General features: G+C 38.9%; 1 protein-coding gene across 1 annotated transcript; it reads right to left on the bottom strand.

Annotated features, from left to right (window-relative positions):
- Positions 1–5,508: 5,508 nt before the first annotated feature.
- Positions 5,509–21,713, bottom strand: ODF2L (outer dense fiber of sperm tails 2-like). Its single transcript, XM_010183724.1, has 15 exons — positions 21,609–21,713; positions 20,434–20,505; positions 19,096–19,158; positions 18,779–18,850; positions 16,903–17,019; positions 14,589–14,774; positions 13,566–13,675; positions 11,941–12,076; positions 11,264–11,374; positions 10,445–10,546; positions 9,215–9,373; positions 7,914–7,999; positions 7,663–7,825; positions 6,695–6,820; positions 5,509–5,637 (listed from the first exon to the last, which is right to left on the bottom strand). Exons 1-15 carry the CDS (start codon positions 21,711–21,713, stop codon positions 5,509–5,511), a joined length of 1,737 nt encoding a protein of 578 aa, XP_010182026.1.
- Positions 21,714–22,162: the final 449 nt, after the last annotated feature.

Genomic DNA, 22,162 nt, shown 5'->3' with positions numbered 1-22,162 from the left:
TCCCGGACCAAAGTAGATGATCACTAAAATCTGGCAGCACTGGACGTACGTTTAAATACTTCAGCCATGTGTGCAGTTCTTGGATCTATCTCTTCATGCTGTGGGAAGTGGAGTCTGACGTGCAGAACGAAGCATGAGGTTCACGACTATAAACCAATATTTATCCAGTAGGTAATAGTTACAGTGAAATACACTTTCCCCCTGGTTAAGTCAATGATGCTGTGAGATTAACAACTGTAAGATTTTATCAGGAAAGTTTGCCTGTGCTCTGGCAAAGTATTGGCACAAAGATGAGAAACCTTCTGAGTTGTGCTCTGTCTTCAGGTTTTTCCCTCTAGAAAAAGAATGAGATGTTGGTACCAAGCAGTTTGCACATTGATGTACTGAATTTCCCAAGCGGAAAGAAGAGGAGGAAGCCTTGGTGCAGAGGAACAGTCACGGTCCTGAGAATAACCTGCTTAGCGTTTTTGCGCTTCAGCAATGTATGTGAGTTGTATAAACAGGCACGACAGTGAAATTGAGGCTGTTAATAATACGTGGTTTACTTGGGTAGTTTATAATTCACGGCGGCATTTAGTGGGTGGAGCTGTAAATTAGTAAGTGAAGCACAGGCCGCTGCTCTGCAAGGGAGAATCTTTGCTAAGAATAGGGATGTGGTCACGGCGGTGATCAACAAGGGCTCGGCCTGCCCGAAACGCTGGTGGGAGAGCTGGAGGTGGTTGTTGGATGTGTAACATCTGCCCTAGAAATCAGACGTTATCACGGATCGTTTTTAAAGACCGACTCGGATGAAAAGCACGCAAAGCATAACCAGTAAAACCTGGTTTCAAGTTTTAGTAGTCCCACCGAAAGGAGGGGCAGGGAATGAAATACTCGTATTTTCGATAAATTGGAAGGCACAGTTTTACAGCCAACAAAATGCTATGTTTATTCTGCCGTAAGAGGCAGGCAAGATTGCAGCAAAGGCTCTAGACATGAAAACATTCTTTTCCCTATTGCTTTTAAATGAGGTAGATTAATCTGCCATAAAAGTAATACGATACGTTAATCACGGATTTGATCTGGTCTGTCAAACACTCAAACACAAAAGGCCTGTTATGAGTCCGTCACTTCCTGGAAATGATGCTCTTGTTCTCAATTAAACCAGCATTTTACAGACACTCTGGGTCTCTGAGCGGGAGTGATTTCTTTATCACCAGGATGATATTCCTTTGGGCTGTCAGCAGCTGCAAAAGCCTTACCCAACAGGGTAACAGCACAACATCAGGAATCCCGAGTGAAGGCTGCAGACAGATGTGGATGGCAATATAAAACACACCCCACCTCCAAGCGTTTGCAAGCTTTAGTACCGAGGGACAGCTGCTGCACCATCACTGCTCAGCCATAGGCACACAAGGAAGCATTTTGAACCCAAATGCATGACAGGATGACCTGGTGACCGCCGTAACTTCATGGTTCTGACTGCTTGCATTCCCTATCAGTGCACATCGGCATCGTGCTCTCCCTTCTCTGGCCTTAAGGAACACGCTTGAGCTATGTCAGCCTTAAAACAATCCACAGGAAGCTTTTGTTGAAAGAGCAAGAAGAAATGTGCATGAAATCACTGCGTCTCCTTCACGCCCTGCACAACCCTCTGCTATGGGGCTCTGCTTTGATCCCTGTTTGTGCTGGCCAGCCCTAGGCCTCCCAGCGCAGTCAGGGCTGTGCACAGATGTCAGGCTGCCAAACAGCTCCTCAGCTCACTTCTTCTGTAGGAAAATCACCAGCAAAGTGATTTTGCCACAAAAAGTCCAACCCGTCTCTTTTCTGAGGCAGGGCAATGGGCACGACTGTAGCAGGAGGCATCTTGAGCTGCATGAGAATGGGCCTTCTTTAACCTTTTCCCAAAAATCCAAGCGCTGATTTCATTCATGGTTAAAGAGGCAAGAGGAAAGCTGTGCTAGTTACCTGTCACACTCAACGGAGGAGCCATCTGTTGGAGCTCAATGATCGCTGCATCTCTGTTGTAAGGATACACCTTAAGCAGGCAGGTGTCCAGGGAGAAATTACTGAGTTGCTGTGCTCTTCTTGCTGCAAGACTCCGTCTTACAACAGCATTTACAGCAGGTTTTGTGCTATGGATAGGGAACAGATAAAGTTCTTTGATCAGCTTTAAGCCACTAGTAACAGGCTACTTGGCAGACAGGATTAAAGGGGGTAGGGCCCCAAGTAGCCCCGAGACTTGTGCTTCTGCTTTAAATTCTGTGTTCCCATACATTAACAAATCTAAAGCATATGATAAGATAATGATCTTCTACTTCAAATCCTTTCTTTCTCAAAACCAACCAGAAACAAAGCACTGATGTGTTAGTGTCCATTTAATCACAGATCAGGGATTGCAGGAGCAGGGAGTTCAGGTCGACTCTTTAAGGCCTGCCCGTTCCAGGGCTCTATGTGCTTACAGTTCAACCGAATTAAAGCCTGGAATTCTGATTGAATATGGAACTTCACTGGTTACAAATATTGGGAGAAAACAGTAACATTGTGGGTGGTTTTAATTTGATTTACAAAATGAGCACTAGTACCAGTTCAGCTGTGGGTTCTCTTATGAACCTTGGATTATACCAAGTCAGCTTCTGTGAAAAATTACCACTAAAATCTTAGCAAAATCATGAAATTCTACAACACGTACATCACATAACATTCACCTGTGTACCTCAGTACTGCATTTATGGTAAAAATGCCTTTTTACTCGGAGATCTTGTAAGGACAGTGGGATAGAGAATGCTGGTGTTTTAATCTTATACTTGTTACTCTTCTGTTCTTACCCAGATTAATCTCTCAGTTTTAAATCTCTTTAAATCTTTGCTGGGTGAGTTCGTAACTGAAAGCATGGTTAAACTTTTACACAGAATCTCTGATTTCTGCTGCTTTCCTGCTCGAGGGCACTCAGAGCAACAGAAGAGAAACCTCCCTGCTTGTGAAGGGTCCTGCGGATGAGCACCACGAGACTGAAACATCGCAGAGCCTGCACGGCACAGACCAGCAACCTGTTTTGACAGGTTTGGGGCACGTATTTGCAGCAGTGAGGTGTTCCATCTGACTGTATTTGAAACCTGCAGCAGCATATTAAGCGTTTTAGGAGGAAATGCTAAATCAAAATCTCCTATGAAGAAAGGCTGCGAGACGAGGTGCTGGTAACATCATCATCTTCAAGGGCTTCTACGATCATACAGAGAGGAAAACTCCCAGAAAAGCAAGCATAATGAACCTGTTTGTTCCTAGAAAGTTGAGTGTCCCTTTGCTATGTGATGCAGATAGTAAAAATAAATTGCTTTAAAGAAAAACATTAGCATCCATTCAGTACAGCTGTACCCAAGAGTTCTGCAGCACGACACGCAGCTTTCTGTGGTGTGAAGTGAACGAAGCAGAACTCCTTCAGCTGCACTTTACACAGTCACTGAACATGCGAACAGCAATCCATGGCAAACCCTTCGGTCCTTGGAAAAACAATTGTCTTCTTTTCCTTATTAAAATCCACAGCAACTCCTGTCTCTAAATAAGCTAACGAAATTTAAAATGCAAATAACACTACCAGCTAAAACCAAATGCAACAGAGAAAAAATAAGTGATCTTTGTGACTAGTAGCTCTAATTCTACTGTGCCAACAACAGAAAAGGATCAATAATGGAGAGCCATAAGAACATCACTATCACCTGGAAAATCCTGTCTGCATTCTGAAGCGATTTCCAAGACTTCAATGATCAAAAATGTACATTCCAGTGCTCGAATACGAACAAAAGGAAAGGAAGTCTGGATAAACAGAATGGGAAAGACAGGTGGAACTGAAAAAATCGCAGATTTCTAATCTCGTAAGCTAAATCAGATCACATTTGCTTTGACGTATCCTGAATTTCTTGTCTGTAGACATCCAGTAGTGAAGAGGTACCTCAAGCTGTCAGCAGCTTCAATAATTCCAGATCCATTTCTAGCAAATGAGATAGGAAGGAAAAATAAAACCAACAACCCACTGATTCCCTAGATGGCAAAAGACAGACTGAAATATTTGTACCATTTATCAGTGGGAAGTGCACCATTTTCCATGATGACCTTTTAAAAACCAGTACTGGACTGGATTCAACACTGTGTTTCTGAATTTTTTCCTTCATACACGATGACTTCCAATCGTTTTGATATCAGCAGAACAAGCAGAACTAAACTGATCAAAGTGTGGTTGGAAGTGAGCATCTGTAACGCAGAAACCTCAACAATATAACAGAAGTATTCTCTGCTAACCTGAGTGATATACAATAAATGTTAATTTTATTTTTAGAGGTGCACACAAGCAGATCGTCATCACATATCAGTATTTGTTAGGATGGATAAGCATTTGGAAAAAGAGAAAAAAATCAACATTCTACACATTATAAATAACAACTAAATACTACATTTAACAAACAGGTATTGCCTGTGTGTGAACTAACTTATGTTTTCAATTTAACAATATGCATTTAAATACACTAAATTCTAAATTACATATATTTAACTTATCCAAATGTACTACTTTTCAAAAAACACATAACATTTCTATAAGCATATATCTATAATCATAATTACTATCTCAGTCAGTATTGGGTTTTTATTAGCCCTGTATCAGCTGGGTATTCCCATGCATTTAACCTGATGCACAAGTCAGTGAAGAGCAGCTCCTGAACTCAAGCACAGATAAACACGTGAATACCTTAATGAAGCCGTGTCACCGTGAAAGGGTCTATGAACACACTCAGAGCTTAAATTGTCTCTAAAATACTTTCCTACTTATATTTGTACAATATTACTGTAGCATACTCCCAATCATAACAGGAGTAGGGGAAGAAGGCTGGATGGGACAGCCTTGTGGCCACAAGCATTTCATGCAGTGCAGTGGTGAGTGCTGTGCTGATGCCAAGCGGCAGGGAAAAGACAGGGAGGGAACCTAATGCTCTCTACTTTTTTGCCCGTCTTAATAGGATAAATATCATTATCTTGGACAACCAGATTTCTACAGAACAGAAGTATAATAACTGAGAAATAGTATATAATTATTAATAATTAAAATATGTAAATTACTACGCAGCCAGTGCACGGGTTCCCTCTTTCCCATGGGAACTGAAAGTTTATCTGTGACCATGGGCTAGAAGGATGCACGCAAGCTTTTACACACACGGCAAATTCACAGACCAATTTACAACCTCATGTGTGTACCTGAGATCTGTCTCTGCTGTTTTGCAGTCTGCCTTTTCACTTCTGTCCCATGAAAACCACAATTCTTTGTGTCAGTAACACCAGGTACATTTTCCATAAGTGATGAGCCAGGAATGACTGACCTGCTTTTCCCTATCCACAACACAGGCTTTCCTGGGGAAGAAATAACATCATAGTAATCAATCTTGTAAAATACCATAAGGCCTCAACAGTCTTGCCTCCAGCAAAAGTTGAAGCCAAATATTGAAAAGTTTCTTTAATTTAATTTATTTAATAATGAAGAATTCAGCCAAACATTGTTATGTATGAAGCTTTCAGAAACTGCACATAATTCTGGATGCTTTGGTTCTTGTTCTCTGCTTTCTGCAGGCTGTTACCCAGCTCTTTCAAACATACCTCATAGTGGGCTTTTTTCTAAGGGAAAAAAAGAGAAATTCAATGCAACTTAGAAATAAAATACAGATCAATCACAGTAATAATGTAAGACAACTAGAACCTGATTTTTTATAAGCCTTATTTACCTGTAAAAGTTTTCAGAGGCTCCACAGAACTGATGGTTCCCAAAAAGACCTCAAAATATTAAAGCTTTATTTATGTTCAGTCAGGAACAGACTGAACATGTTTCAACAGGCTTATAATCCAAAAAAGGCCTGGGAACACAAAAACTAACCTTCCGAAACTTATCATGAAAGATTCCTAGCATCTTAAATCTATTATGGGCTTAACACTCTCATGTTGGTTTTTCAAGGAAACATCTGTTACTAATCTCTGATATAACATGATTTTTGATGTCTAAAGATCTTTATTTAAAAAAGATTACTAATAGCACTGTTACCTGCTCATTGGTTCCATACCTGATGCACACCATGGATAATTTGTTATACAGACCCTACAGATATTCAGGCATTGCCTTTTATGTCTGTTACAGATTTCAGGCGCAAGTTGATTAAAACACATCGAATATTTTAAAAAACAGAATTGTACTCATCAGATTTAAGCTCAACCTCAGAAAAAGCCAATCAGGTTAGAAAGAATAACTGAATAAAGTTATCCTCACAGTCCTATTTTGTTTCCAGTTGCACTACAACAGGAATAAGACCAGTTTATAGTTTTCCGTAATGCATTCTCAATTATATGTCGATGTAACTGGAATAAAAAGCAATTAATTAATTTGGAGCAGTTCTTCTCTAGATGTATGTGTCTTTTTGATATTTTTTCATGCTGGGAAAACTCGACTGAATAAGAGATGCAAACTCAAGATAATTCCAGTGATTTAGACTGGGCATCTGTTAAGTCTATTAGAAATGTCAGTATACAGAATATATCGTCAAGTTGAATTCATGTGCTCTTCCCTAAAGTGCAGGGAAGTTTTTCAGTGTGTAGTGTTGTGTTTTCCAATAAAAGGAACTTTTACTGTAAATGGTGATGTAGTAAGTCATTTCTTAAGCCATAGACAGTGTTCCTTCCTCACATGGTGAAATACGCAGAGGAGTTGTTTCTTCTCTTCTTGCACCTCTCTCACTTCAGTTTCCAGAACAAGGATTTTTGCCTGAAGGGCTTGCTCTTTGTATAACATTTTTTCCAGTTCTTCAGCTACCTGCAATAAGAGAGAACTGATGCATATTTGCTTTCACTTGAAGCCCAAATCAAATGATTTTCTTATACCTTAGCATGAATACATTAATCGCTGTATTTCCTCTTCTGTCATCAAATACTTCAGCTATTTCCCATGCACAGAAATTAAACAAACCTGGGTAATATTCTGACTAAATTTGAAAGAAGTTTCCCTTTGGAAAAACATGTAATATTACTGGGAGGGAGACGCTTTTGTGACCCATTTGTAAGTTAAGCCAAACTTGTTATTTTTTCAGAACCAAATCAATATCCTCAGACAGTATTGAGAAAATTCAGTCAGTTTATTTCAACGAGATTAATCTGAGACAGAAATTAGAACTTCACGCATATTGTCTTTTATTAAACTAATATAAATCTACTGCAATCCAAATCACTGCATTTCCTCTTCTATTTGTTACTGTCTGCATCCTTTCTATAAATGAAAAATCTCTGCTTAATATTGAAAGTGTTCCTCTAAAATGAGAATGATTTCAACACCAAAGTTCTTGCGGGCTGCCTATTCCAAAGAAAAGAAGAAAAAGGCAATTAGATGGTTAAAGCGTTTTGATTTGTCAACAAAAAAATGACAGTGAAATGTGGGTCCACTGAGCTTTGTAATTAATTGCAATAGGATCCGAATTTCACAAAGAAGTTGAATTGTGCAATTCATAATTAAACATGCAGAATCCCCAGTAACTTTGTACTATTGCTCCCTACATGCAAAATAATGGTTTCATCTTTTCTTCTCAAGCACCCTCGCTTTTGATGTTATCTTTAAATAGAGCGTGGCAAACAAGATAAAGACATGCACGAAATCATCAATACCATTTTTCTCCCTTCTTCCAAAGCAGATTCCAGTTGCCTGGTTAGTCCATTATATTCTGCCATTTTCTCTTCAAGCTGCAATCTGCTGCACTGAAGAGTCTCATCATGTTCTTTGAGCTGACAAGCAAGTTCTTCATTTTGAAATTCCACCTTTTCTAATTGCCTTTACACAAAACAGATTAACGCATTACAATTCATTACAGCAGAAAAGTGTAGGAATTCATTGCAGTCAGATTTTTTAAAAAAGTTACCTTTTAAGATCTCCGTATTTCTTCTGAATGTTAAGGTTTTCTTCTTCTGAGGAATGACTGCCCACAGAAGTTGTACTGTCTTCCTGCTGTGAAAATGACGACTCATTTCTAGTTGAAGAGACCTATATACAGGATGTTATGGAGGAAAGGAAGCTTGCCTATTAAAATCCAATCCAGCAGTTTAACTCTAAACACTATATATTTTATTCAAGTGTAGATTATCTTGGGTTTAAAACAAACAAACTACAGCCAAAATAGCCGACTAAAACTTTGTGTGAACACTTTAAAACTGAAAACCCGCGATGTAACAAAGTGAAGTCCTAAAAAAATCCGTATGCTGCCCATGCAGCCTGGTGTGCTGGGAGCTGGCCAGGTCTACCTCCTCTGTGAACTTCAACTCTTAAGCTTTAGGTTCCAGCAAAAGTAACTTCCCTCACACTACAGCCACAGGAAGCATAACAATAACACCTCATATGGATATCTGTATATGCAGTTACCACAGAGGAACAGTGTTGCTCTGGCAAAGAATTGCAGAAAGTAGCTAATACCAAAAAAGAGAAGTTACTGAAAAGAGGTGTATGAGCAGCAGAATTCTCTCCGAATTAAAAAATGCAAAATAATTTAAAAAATAAAAAAAGAAAAAAGAGTACAACAAAAAAACGCCAAACTGAGCCCTGCCATTGAAGTTGATGTCACGGACAGGAAAATCTGAGGAATATTCTTAAGAGAAAATACAAGCAGTAGTGCTAAAATACTGCTAAAGTAGAAATGATCCTATTGAAGAATATTTTTAAAATATTTTTATATTTCATCAACCAGCACAATGAAACCATTAAAATGTTAAAGCTAGATATCATCAGCAATGTAATTCATGACTATTTATCTAAGCAAATATTGTCTGGTTTATAAATTAGTCACTGAAAACAAAATTAAGTGGAGTTAAGTTATACCACTAGATACAGACAATCATTAGACTTGCACATTTATTTCCAGGGAAGAGTTTTGCAACACATCTCAGGACAGAAGTATTCAAAAGGATTAAGAATATAGTCACTTAAAAGATCCAAAATGTAAAAGCAAATATCGGTAACCAGTCTTGTCCCATACTGAATTCACATAAATACAGCTGGTGATAGCTTTATTTGCATTGTGCTGTTTCTACAGAAGGAGCTTTTGACTTATGAAGGAAGTAACAAAGGGAACTGCACAACCGGCACACAAGCTAATAGGAAAAAAATGTTTCAGAGACTCTTCCACATAATTCTCCCATTAATCTTTACAAATCAGCACATTCGAAGCACCTGAACCTGCAGCTCCCCAAGGGGTTTGCATTTCTGTGCATGGATCCTGTCCCGGGACACAAGCTGTTCCTGACATCCTTGCTGCTTTTCCTCAGCTGCTGTCAGCAAGTTACAGACGTGTTCCAACTCCTTTAACTCGGCCTCTGGTTTGTCCCTCACCTGCAGAGTAGCATCACAGGAGAAAAATGTAAGCGTAAAACCATAAATTAATTGTTGTAACGCTTAATGGCTTTGCATGAAGTAATAAATCTGGAATTGTACACAAGTTGCATAACGTCACCTGTTTTATAAGTTACTGACAAAGGTATAAGTTCACGTTGGAGAAATTTCTGTCTCCGACTATACCCCACTGAAGACTCAGTAACACAATAAACAGCTACAAAACTATGCAAGCGTTAGCAGTTCATCATTAATTACTCTAATTTTTATTTTAGCTTAGTTTCATTGCAGTAGACTTGGGGAGATGGCATTCAGACACACCAAGCAGCCTACAGGAACAATTCTGACCAGACAACTATCGCAGTATCTGAAAAGAGAGCGACTCCCAATGCCATCTGAAGCCACATACAATGCTATGCAAATATCATTTATAGGACCATTTAATATTTTTCTCCATTCTGCAACTCGAACATGGAAAGATAAAGTTAGTATGAAATAAAATGAATGTCTAAGATGCTTCTCTGTGAGGACTAATTCTGTTCTCTAAAAAAGAACATTGCAGGTAATGCAAAACCTGTCCCTGCATTAGCATTATCACTTTAAAGAAGACAAGCCATGAAACTGAGGAAAGTGGCTTTACTACTAATTTGGTACTGTTTTCTGATGCTTAAGCGTATGCTGGCTGTGTTTCAGTATTCAGCACCATCTGCTGAAAAACTGAAACCTCATCTCTGCCTGGATTCTCCATTCTAACTGCAGTTAAGACTTACACTGCAAAGCAGTCCTACAGTAGCTTTGCTTTCCTAAGCAACTTCCACAACTGCTCTGTTGACAGATCGTTTTAAAATCAACAACACTTTCAAAAGTGATAAAAGGATTCTCAAATTCTAAAATAGCAGCCCAGCTCCTTCGTTCTTACTCTTGGAACCATTTCTCACCTGTTTGCAATCGTGTAGTACTGAAAAAAGAGCCACTGCACTGTGACTTCTAGTAAGTGGATCACAATAATGTAGCAAAGATCAATGTCCTACAGAATTGCTTGGAAACATGTTTTATTACTGCAAAACTTACCGTGTCTACTTCTACGCATTTGGTTTCTCTTATCCTGCTTTCATTTAAGACTGTTTCATACCTGGGTCTCAATTCTTCTATTGCTGTTTGTAATTTTTGTACCTAGGACACAATATATTTTTCACATAGATTTGCAGGGTGTTTCTTTTAAATATAGAATAGAATAGAATAGAATAGAATAGAATAGAATAGAATAGAATAGAATAACAATAAAATTTATGATATTATATGATATGATATATGATATGATATATGATGTGGATATTATATGATATATGATAAGATATGATATGATATGATATGATATGATATGATATGATATGATATGATATGATATGATATGTGATGTGATATAACATAACACAACACAACATAACATAACATAACATAACATAACATAACATAACATAACATCAGTACTCGAGTGTTGTTTTACTGATCTTAAGAACATGGAAATACCGATATGACCAAGCAGAGGTAAAATATCCTTGGATATGCCCACTAAAGACATCAGACTCAAATTGTACTTTCCAAATATAGTTTTCTGAGTTGTCAACTTGCTTTTTAGGACGCAAATCTTTTCTGAGCAAGTATGTAATGAGCTGTGTTGGCTTCAGTGAGCTTCAGCTCAGCTTCACACAGTTCAGTAAGGATTCTGTGTACTGGGACTGGTGTGGAGACCGTTCTTGGCTATGGTTTGTAATGCCACTCTCTTCTCTGGCCCTCAGTGTTATGACAGGATGACAACATGACAACGAAGCTGGTTTATTACAAATCAAACCTTTCTCATTTCCTCCACATTTCAAACACACTAGTCACCTGATCTTTATACTGTTCAACAAGGTTTTCCTGCAGCTTTGCCTTTTCTTGCAGATTTAGCAGCTCACTTTCAACAGAAACAGTACTGTTTTCCAATGTAGCAATGGAAGCCTTGATCAAAACATGGAAAATACAAAACTTGTAAGAATTCTATTAAAATTGCACCATCTACAATACGATATTGCTAGCAAATGACCTGCAGACATTGAAAGAAGTGACACAATTGTTTACCCTGTCAAACAAGAATCAGAGCCCACAGCTCATTTGTCAGCTCATCAGAATATTTACTTTGGGAGATAAATACAGTACAAAACCTGTAAACGCTTTAAAAATTGAAATTAATAATTGAACTAAAATGAATCATTTAATTTGAAATAAAATTTCACAAACATAAAATAACAATTTCCAATTAAGCAATTTTGGAGCTACTGACAGTTAAGTAAATGGCATCCTAGTTAAGCAGAGAGATTATTAGACAATCCTGTTCCTAGACTGGCCATAGATTTCCACGGATAAATTTTCAGTGTGTCATTTTCTCTTACTGCAAGAAATGCACAGGAAAATTTGTTCTACAGTTTTGGGCTCTCAAGACAGAGGCCCAAAAGGGAATTAATGCAGCTACTTCATTAATGTATCAGAAATGCAGAGCCACTCAAAAGTGATTTAAAGAATCTCACCTTTAATTTTTCATTTTCAAGGTAAATCTTTTCATTTTCAGAGTGGTCAGAACTTAGCTTTCCAAGAATTTCCTCATCTGACTTGCTTCTCCATTCCTCCTTTCTTTTCAAGTCTTCCAACAGGCTTGTGATCTGTCTTGTTAGGTAGACAGGAATGTCTATATCATCTCCAATGCTTCCAAAACTCTCGGTATGCAAAATTAATTGTACCTTAAGATACACTCCTTCGTTGGTCTTATTTTATGAAAAGACAAAAAAACCCAACAAAAATTCGGGGAATGCATTTAAGCATCCCAGGAACGCAGTATCTATTGAAACAAGAAACTTTCCAAGAGAGATGTGGTCCACCAAGGCATTGGTCCTAGCTCAATTACAAATAAATTCATTACCTAGAACACCCAAGCATATTTCCAAGACAACGATGCATACGCACTGTACAAAATGAATGACACTGAATTTATCAGATCTATCAGATAATGTCGTACTCAGAACCCTCCATAGCTGGATTAGGAATGAACTTCCCATTATTAAAAATAACAAGTTGTGCTACATGCCTCACATGTTTTTAATGCTAATGAAGTTAGACAACAAAACTTGTTTTGCTGTTTAGTTAGTCAAGAACAAATCTTGTCAGAATGGTACATTTCAAGCAAGACTTGTATTTTCAGCTGAAATAAAACCAGCAAAAACCAGCTAGAAGCAACAAGTACTTGAGGGAAGTATCGTAGATATTTCTCCTTTCTTCTTCTTTCCTTGATGCCTTCTCACATACACTGGACAAACCCTGAGCTAGACATTTCTGGACTCACGTCATGTACCTTCACTCCTGTTAGATTTTAAAATAAGCTGAAAATATTTTCAGAAATATCAGATTTTCTGAAACAATAACAAAAGAGTCAAGTCAATTTAATTTGAGCTGTTACATATTTGAGCTTGAATCAAGCTCTTGTAAAATAAAGATTCTGTCTTAGACCCAGCATAAAGGCACCTATTAGTTCCTTTTGCTCGTTTGAATTATAGTCCGTATTTCTACCAACAGAAAAGGTAAAAGGATATTTATCGGTATCTACCAAAGAAAACGGCCTACCCTTCATGTACATTAAGATTTAACTGGATGGTCTGAATAAGGCTGGACAACTTTGTGTTGCTTTTTCTCACAGGAATAAACTGTTCAAACACAACTGAGAGGAACTTTTCTCTGTCTGGGTGAGACATTAGAGGAACTGAAATAATTTTGCAGTAGTTAGTCTGAAGTAGAAAGTAGAAGCCTAAGTAAGAACCTTCTTCTATGCAGCACTCAAGCTGTTAATTCAGTTAATAACAGAATCATTCTGAGGAAGCAGCACAGTAGCTACCAGCAAGTTGAGGCTAATCAGAAGTATGCAGCGGAAAGAACACGTTCCTTACTTGAATGGGGAATGAAGTTTTTAAAAGAGTTGTGAAATGTAGCAGAGAGAAGGCTACAAATCTTAATTGTTTTCTAGTTTCCAACTTATAAATTCTCAGAATTTTAAAACATGAATACATAAACCTGTGTACACTGTCAACCTGAGCGCTACATCGCTAAATATCAAGACTGTGTGACTACAGAAACAAAAAAAATACACACCAACAGTTTAACTTACTTCTTGAGGTCTTCTGATTGAATTTCTAACTGTGTCTTTCCTTCAGCCATTCTATCATGCTGTTTTTTCTCGACGTCAGAAGCTGTCTGTACCTCAGACAGTTGGACTTCCTGGAGAACAGAGGAATGACGAATCAGGTAACAAAAGAATGCCACGGAAGAACACCACCTACTTCTACCAAATGTTCTAAGCACAAGAGCTGTTTCATAGGAGGTGGTTTAGACTTCCCTAGTACAAAGCAATGTAAATTTTATCTTGTGTCAAAATAAAATAAGGGTTCTTAGAGATCCACTACTGCCTTTTCACAAAGATCGAAGACAACAAAAAACCCATTATTAACCATCTCCTGATACAATAACTGGAAAGACCTATCTTTAATACTGACATACCCAAAATTATGGCAACACACTTAAGAGTACGAAAACATACTCTTACTAAGAAATCTGAACAAGGCAATGAAGATCTCAGCACAGTTCTGATCCACCTGGCCTTTCTGAACAAGTACACGCTGCAGGGGTCTGTGGGGCAAGAATCTAAGGAACATTTGGATTAAGGAAATGTTGTGCATGCATTTTGAAAAGGTTCAGAGCAAGCAGCTTAGAAACAGAAAGTTAAGTATCCACATGAGATGTCATGCACTGACAAATAAAGGAAACAAAGACTTCAAACCCCAATGATGGATTCTCAGTTAGCATACTGTACTTCCGACAGTAGTCAGTGTGCATCCATAAAGTCTTCCACACAGGAAAATCGAGAGGTGTAACTGAAAGCAGATCAGACTCCTCTCACTACCATTTGAAGCGTACAACCCCATGGCTTCAGACATTCACTAAATTTCACCAAAACGAGGGCAGTGAATGTAGTAACAGTTTGCATGTCACTTATAGCAACCTTTTCCTCAGCGAAGGAGCAAAAATAACAGAGATACAAACACAGCATGACCCCCCAGACTTATTCTATTTTCTCCCAGCCATTCAGTTCAAAACAGGACAGCACGACATTGCTCACAGCACAGACACTTACACGTTCTCTTATTCTGGAGGTTAAATTTTCCACAGCTGCTTCAAAGTGTTTGGCTCTTTGTTTCTGGGACCCGATTGCCTTTTTCAGAGCAGTCTTCTTCTGCTCACTTTTTTGCCTTAAGGCTAACACTTGGTGCTTATATTCTCCAACTTGAAATTTCCACTCTTCTATTTTCTTTACTAGAGCCTGCAGTATAATTAAACATCAACTCTTTTCAAATTCTATACCTTACAGATAATTTTGTGACATAACATAACCAGGAATAGCAACTACATTTAGAATGTTCCCGTAACATCCTTGTATCTCAAATCTTGTGGTTGATACAAAGAGCTAGGCAGGACATGTACATCAACAGGCAAGAGAAAATACACGTTGGGAAACCCATTATAAAGGTGATCCAAAGACGAGGTCGAGAAGGTGCAGAAGCAGGCAGGGGAAAGGCAGTGATCCAACCATTGCTGTGTGCTCTTGGAAATGATTGCAGAATTTCAACACAGAAACCATGACCTGCATGTTAAAGCCATTTATGAGGAGAATATCAGACGTGATTGGTTTTCAGGTGCTACAGCTTACCAAAAACATGGCCAAGTAGACAACCGCTTTCATAAGGAGAAGTGCAAGTTCCACTTTTATCACATAATGTTCTTCTGTCAAACTACAGCAATGCAAGTAGGCGAGCAGTGTAAATAAATTTCTCAAGTCACTGATAAAAATCCTAATTTTAAGAACGATTAATACACTTGTTTCCTTAATTTGAGTCTAGGTCTGACACTCGATTAAGTTCTACATGAATAAAGACCAGAATGACGTGCCATTTACCTACTGACAGCATCAATGTGCCAGCCTTATTCAAGACACCATTTTCCCGTTGCTATAAAATATGCATATTATGCATATGAAAGGATATCTGTCAGTATAGGCCCTGCTAATGGCCCCAAAACTTATCCATAATCAATGCAAAATGTATGTTGTTTTCCAAGTGAAAGATTGTCTCAGGTACTGGGACCCACCGAAAAGGAAAATACTACTTAAAAAAATGAAATTATAAAACCCCCTAAATATGCAGGAAGCAGTTGACATATAGAGATGCTTATATGGCATTTAACACACAAAGATGTGAGTTGGGGGGATGGCAGTGGAACAGCTTCAATAAACAGAGCAAACAGACAATCGTATGGCCGTCTTTAACTGCTGGTGAACAACTGTTATCCCCGAGGTAACCACCGGAGGTCACTACCGCCCTAAGAATCAGCACTTGGGCACTATTCAGTGGCTGGGGCAAATCTAAATTGAGAATTAATTTGATAAGGGTAATGCTAAGCTGTCACAACTGGCTTCAGCACTTTTTGAAGAGCGAACAAGGGAAATTTTTCAATAAACTGAATGAAAATACAGATGTATATCAAGTTATTAATCAAAGTATCCCTACATGAAAATGTTGCTGGAATTCTAGTGATTGTACTAGGGAGAACAATACAGCAATTTTGATTTAGAAGAAAAGGTAAGGTATTTATACAGACAGACATACGTGACGTTTTTTTAAATTGAGTTGCCATGGGCTCCTTAACAAATTCAAATTATACAATTCATACGGGATGTACACTACTAAAAAAAGTTTGGAAATTAGCAATACATTACTTTTCAGCCAGTGTATTCTCATTCATGCCTGTGCTCTTGACAGGTTTCAAACACGAAAGGCTGAGGACATATGCAGCTCCAGCCTCTTCCTTGTGACCTCTTCCTTGCCATGTACTAAGCCAGTAACCGCTGCAAATGCCCAAATTTACCTTTTGCTTTTTACAATAGAAAATGGAAATAATTTCACCCGCCTTAAACAAAGTGAGGTTAGACATCAGTCTTCAGTGTTTCGCTTTCAGTCAGTATTAAGAGGTTTATTGATTCCTTTGCAGTCAATAAAAAGAAAGAGGTGGTGATTCATCATCCTTATCTTAAAAGAGAAACTCATCCTGGGGACTTTCCTGTCTCTTACCTATATGGAGAATACCTCAGGATCAATATCTATTTTCTAGAACGCTTCTTTGTGTGCTTAACTTCTCTTCAGCAGAACTGCTTGTAGGCACAAGTTGAGAAAAGAAGAACAAAAACCACCTTGCAATGAAGATATTGTGATCGGGCAGACTGGGCAAAACATAAATGTTAATGATTTTTACTGTTTGGGATTTTTGTTTTACCAGCAGTTTGATTCCAAGTGATACTCTGAGATTTAACTCTCACATCTGAGTTAAACTCTGACCACCAAAAGGCTTTGCTAATATCTTCAAATAAACTGAAACACAAGTAAAAATGCATTGACCTGTATTTTCATTTTTAATTCACCATTCTCCGCTTCTTTTCTTTGAATCTGACATTTCAGGTGAGCTTGTACTGCCCTCACTGAACTTGACAGGTGGTCTTTTTTCTGTACATTGACCTAAGAAAGAGAAATAAACACAAATCTATTGATCTGTGGAGATACACTACATGATCCTACCTATACTCTTTCAGCTTTGCTTTACAGTTTCTAACTGACATTTGAAAGTCCTCAAAAGCTGGAAAAGATGAAACATGTTCTAGAAGTACATTCACAAGCAGTAACTTGTTACTAGTGTTATTAGTGTTCAACAGAAATCACAAACTTGAAAGAATGTCTGTATAATTGATGTCTCACATTTAATCTGATTCTTCGAGTAGTATGAACAAGGCCTAGAAGCACGAACAGAAATTCAGGCTGAGAAAAGGCATCTAGCTAGCAGGTTGACCAAAATTAAGCCACCCTGATCAGCTCTGCCTTGACTAATTAGAGCTGAACTGATCTTCATTAAATACCAAAGACCACTACCTGCTCTTAGAAGTATTGATACATTTCATTCAAACTCTAATTTTGGGGGGTACAGAAAGCATAAGGGAAGAGGCAGAACTGTCACCAGAACTGAGGTCAGATGATTCTATGACATTTCTTGCAGCTTGATTCCTCTGGCTTATTTTAAATAAGATATAATGAAAACAGGTAGAAAGAAGTCCTGTTATTAGCATAGACTAGAAGACCATCGTCATGCACCAGTGCAAGTGCTCATTACAGGTATCACTAAGAAAGGCAAACTCGGACTCCGTCAGGTACTGATAAAAATGTCATTTATTGGAGATAACATAAGACGGAACAAGGGGATAGCACAGATAATGATTTATCCGCTCAAATCCTGGGGACCCCAAATTGTTCAACAACTCTAGTCAGGGCATGGCATGCTGCACAGATCGTTCAGTGCTGAGGTTTGCTGGTGTTGTGGTCTTCAGAATCTTTAGAGGCTTTTCTGGTCAGCATGTCTACTCCCAAGGACAAGAAAGTTTCTAAGAGAACATGCTGCTTCACTTCAAGATAAAGACAAGGCTACGCCAACGGCCAGGTGTGAAAGGTGCACCCCCACATGCTTCTCTATTACAATTCGCTGGCTAAGTCCATCCTGCAGCCAAGTGATGTTTTCTCCGTTAAGCAAAGAAAAATTCTTAAAGAAGAACCATGGCTCTCAACAAACCCCAGGGAGTTACAAAATCAAAGTATACCACTGTTCCCTTAAAAGACTTAACTGAGTCTACTCTGCCCCTCACTAACACTGAGCCACGCTGCACTGCATCAACATAAAGTTCACTGTAGGTATACAAGTATGTAACACAGATTGCTAAACTACCAGTAGAATAACGTGGAAACTTTTGTAGTACCTTCTTGTACAGCACAGACAATTCTCCTCCTGTGTTGGTTTCTGCACTGAGCCCCTTCCTTTGGTCCAGAGAATGAATGAGGTCTTGTCAGCCTTTGATGTCCTTTCCTATTCATTGAGTTAAAGAGCCATGGAAACTAACCATGAGCAGTAGCTGTTCAGCTTACCCTCTGTTAGTTCATTATAAATATTTTTTCCAGAATTATTGTGAATCCTTACATAAGAAGCAAAAATCCACTAGTCCAGATGTATGCCCCTCCCTGAACCACGGGACAATAGTGTTAAGGATAACCTGTGTCTTTAACAGGGCTGGATACAGGCTTGATGGTTTTATGAGATTTCTGTAGGAAACATCTTTTGGGATTTTCCTTCTTTCATAGATCTTTGTAATAATTGCTGTTCCCAAAATCTAACATTTGTAAATCAGGATCTAGTCACTGCGAGAGAACATTCATGCCAACAGCACTGGTCACTCACCCTTTCAAGCTGAAGCCTGGATGAAAGTTCTTCAACAAGTTTCTCCCTTTCAAGTATTTTTCTCCTGAGATTCTTCATGGAAAAAAAAAAAACCAACAACAAAAAACCAGAAAATAAATTATTTTAATGTCTGTACAAAACAATGCAACAGCAACGCACACTGATGAACATCTCAGATGCAAAACTAAGGCTCTATTTTGTGATGATAAACCACAAGCACTCCCACCTTGCCACTGTCACTGGAAATCTATTTCATGACGCAGCCATTTTCAGGTGTACAGCACAGAACACAGAGACAGAAATTTTAACTTACGTACTGTATTTTGGGTTTCCTTTTCACTTAACTTCTGCATCAAAGCGTCAATGTTTTTACTGTTCAACTGCAGGACAAAACCAGGAAACATAAAAAAATACTTCCCATTATAACTGATTTAGCATTTTTTCAGTGGTTTTGAATTTGGTACATATAATTTGCTACATTTTCAAATTTGGTACGTGTAAGTATAAAAGCTCACTGCGCATGAGCTACTTTGAGTTGATGGTTTAAACTCTAAAGATTAAATTTATTTTGTTTCATTTCAATTTATTACTTCATAGCTGAGGGAAAACACCTAGGGTGACTCCATACACCAATTCCTTTCCTTATTTTAGCTAAAAGACTCTAAGTACCACAAATACTTAAGTGTTATTTAAACATGCAGTCAAATGGTAAAAGCATTTGTACAACTCGCAATTCTTTAAATAATAATATTAAGTATTAAAGGCTTCCAGGAACTTCAGTGAAATAGGAGAATTTGAAGACTGAACCAGAAAGCACAGGCTAGAAGATAAAAAAAAAATCAACCTACATGAACTGTTACCACATATCCAAAAGAATTTGTGTGCCCATAATATTGCCAACTAAACTTCTCATTTTGAAATGTCTGAGTCTGGCAGCGTGGTAACTTCCATTCCAAAAGCCAGACTTGTGGGACTTTCAGATTGTAAACGGCAAACGCGTTAATTCCTCTAGTGAGAAGATAAACCCACTGAGCGAAGGTGGAAACTTTAGCGTCAAAAGATTTACTGCAGCTCCTTGCAAAGCAGTCATCTCATAATTCCTCAGACTACTCTGTGATCTTGATCCCTTGTTTCTGTAAAGCCAGTACATGGACTTCCACTCTGCATCCAGGTTTCCCCCCCTGCATGCTCTGCAATAAACATTGTACTGAGTAGTGGTGCTGTCCTTTTCTGACTGCCCTGAGCCGGATTTGTTATCAGCAAATAACTAATATATAAACAGGAACGGCGTTTTGTGACACCACAATAATTTATCAGCAGAAATGGGAGTGCTCAGAAGACTTCCCAGAATTGAGCAGTGACCAGAAACCTGAATTACTTGTACCACCTTTCCATTCTCAGGAAATTGCCTTCACAGTTACTCCTCTATAAACATTTTCTCTAATGATCAACACAAAGCCTCTTGCTGTAAGACAGCTCGCACTGTCCATGAAAACCTGCAGGTCAAGAATATTATCTTTAGAATTAAAACCAAAAAAGTTCAGAATAAACACTCATCTCTGTTGGCTTGCAAGAACAAAAGGTTCGCTTTATGCCTTCCAAAAGCTAAGAAAGTCAGCAACGACAAATCACATCTAATTTCAAAGGAAATTTACGCTCTTTACTCCATCAGGTTTCCGTGCAAGTTCCAGGACACCGTTAAACAGAAATTCATCAAGACGCACGCCCTGTTTTAACAAACACAGCCCACCAGATTTGTTCCAGCTTTGCAGAAACTTTTAGTGCACAGGACATAATGACAAAACCTTCCCAATACAACTGTTAAAGATGACGAAGGTGGAGGCCAAGTCCTGCTCACACACCAATACCATGTTTCACAGCTTCAATTTGGAAGCAGCAATAGCTTTTCTCTCTTACCAGTTTGGAAAAGCTGCTCACCTTGCACAGGAACGTGATGCTGGCTGTGCCACAGTAATTCCAGAGACAAGTGTCAGTGCCTGCTGCCTAAACACATCCCATTCCCCCCACGTCCTTGTCAGCACCAGGAGCCTGCCATCATCCTTCCCCTTCTCCAAACGCCCTCACACTCCAGCACGATCGATGCTCTCGCCAAGCACAATGCTATCTGTTTACTCCACTCAGTGCCCCACTGACTACTCATTATTTATCACGAGTTGGCTGTCTTGCCTTCCCCACCCACCAGCACCCATTTCTTCTGCTTTCAGCCTGTGCCAGGTGCGTCTCCACCAAAGCGATTTGTCAGGCTGGGTTTATATTCTTACATCCTTATCTCCTTAGCATAACTGAGAAAACGAGTATCCGAATTGGGGAAGTTCCCAACTAAAAAAAATCACTTCCCCACAGCATCAGAATGCAGGCTGCTCTGCTTCCAACTGTTGCCATAAGGCAAATAACCACATTCCAATCACCTAATGCTTTAATGACACATCATACGTGTCTTGTTTTATCACAGGCTTACACTTCCTGGCAGACCTCAACTTGTGTAACACCATAAAGGTATCTATAGCTTTTTCTTGGTTGTATATCCAAAACTAAGTTCTTGAATTTAATTACTTCCAGTGAAAACAGCATCTTGGAAGATGTTTCATTTATCCCAGCCCATCTGTGTAAGCAGAAAAGAACAAGTAAGATTTTTTCCATAGTTTCAGTAAACCATTTTTATGTCCAGCACTCTCACCCATTTTCTGAAGTATCACCCACTTCCCATCTGCAGCCAGGAAGTATGTCTTGAAATATCTGTTCTGAATCTTTGTTAACAAAGGAAATGGAATGAAAAAAATCAGGTTTAACAGGAACAGAATGAACTTGCCTCCATAGCATGAGGAAGAAGAAACTTTTCCTGAAGGTCAGAGTCCAATAAAGGAGCGGTACAGTTGTGTGCAGGTAAAGACGGAGGTGATCGAGATGATGACATTTTGCTCTAATGCTGTATAATGAGACACTACATGTTAACATGTTAACATCAATTGGTGTTCTGTGAATCAGTAACTGAAAAATTATCAGCATCTCAGGTGGTTCCCAGCAGAAAATACAGTGTACCAGACATGTAAACGCCAGTCTCATCAGAGCTTTAACACAGCTAATGCAACTGAAAGCTTGCTTACATATTCATACCTTGTAATCACTTAAGCAGCACTGAATTCACACATGGTGGTCAGAAATTGAATCCCACAACAGCAGAAAACTGAACGCAGACAAAGGTCCAGGGTAAACCTCGCAGCAGCAATTTCCCACTCCCACGCTCCCTGCCGCAGAGGAGCAGAGGAGCAGAGGAGCAGGTCACCCAACAGCGGCCCTCAGCCGGGCCCCGCCTCGGTCCCTGTCTCCTCTCCCCTGTCCCCTCTCCCCTCGCCAGTCGCTCAG

Source organism: Mesitornis unicolor, unplaced genomic scaffold (assembly GCF_000695765.1).
Source record: "Mesitornis unicolor isolate BGI_N332 unplaced genomic scaffold, ASM69576v1 scaffold19494, whole genome shotgun sequence".
In the NCBI taxonomy this organism is placed as follows: domain Eukaryota; kingdom Metazoa; phylum Chordata; class Aves; order Mesitornithiformes; family Mesitornithidae; genus Mesitornis; species Mesitornis unicolor.
This window is presented reverse-complemented; position numbering and strand designations above follow the sequence as displayed.

Bases quoted from the DNA above. Each gene is read 5' to 3' on its own strand.
- ODF2L (XM_010183724.1), bottom strand. From the start codon at position 21,713: ATGTCATCATCTCGATCACCTCCGTCTTTACCTGCACACAACTGTACC. The intron at 17,020-18,778 runs GTGAGTGACCAG...TCTCTTTCTTAG, and splicing joins CCAGGCTTCAGCTTGAAAGG to GTCAATGTACAGAAAAAAGA. The intron at 8,000-9,214 runs GTGCTTCGAATG...TCATTTTCACAG, and splicing joins TTGGGGAGCTGCAGGTTCAG to CAGGAAGACAGTACAACTTC.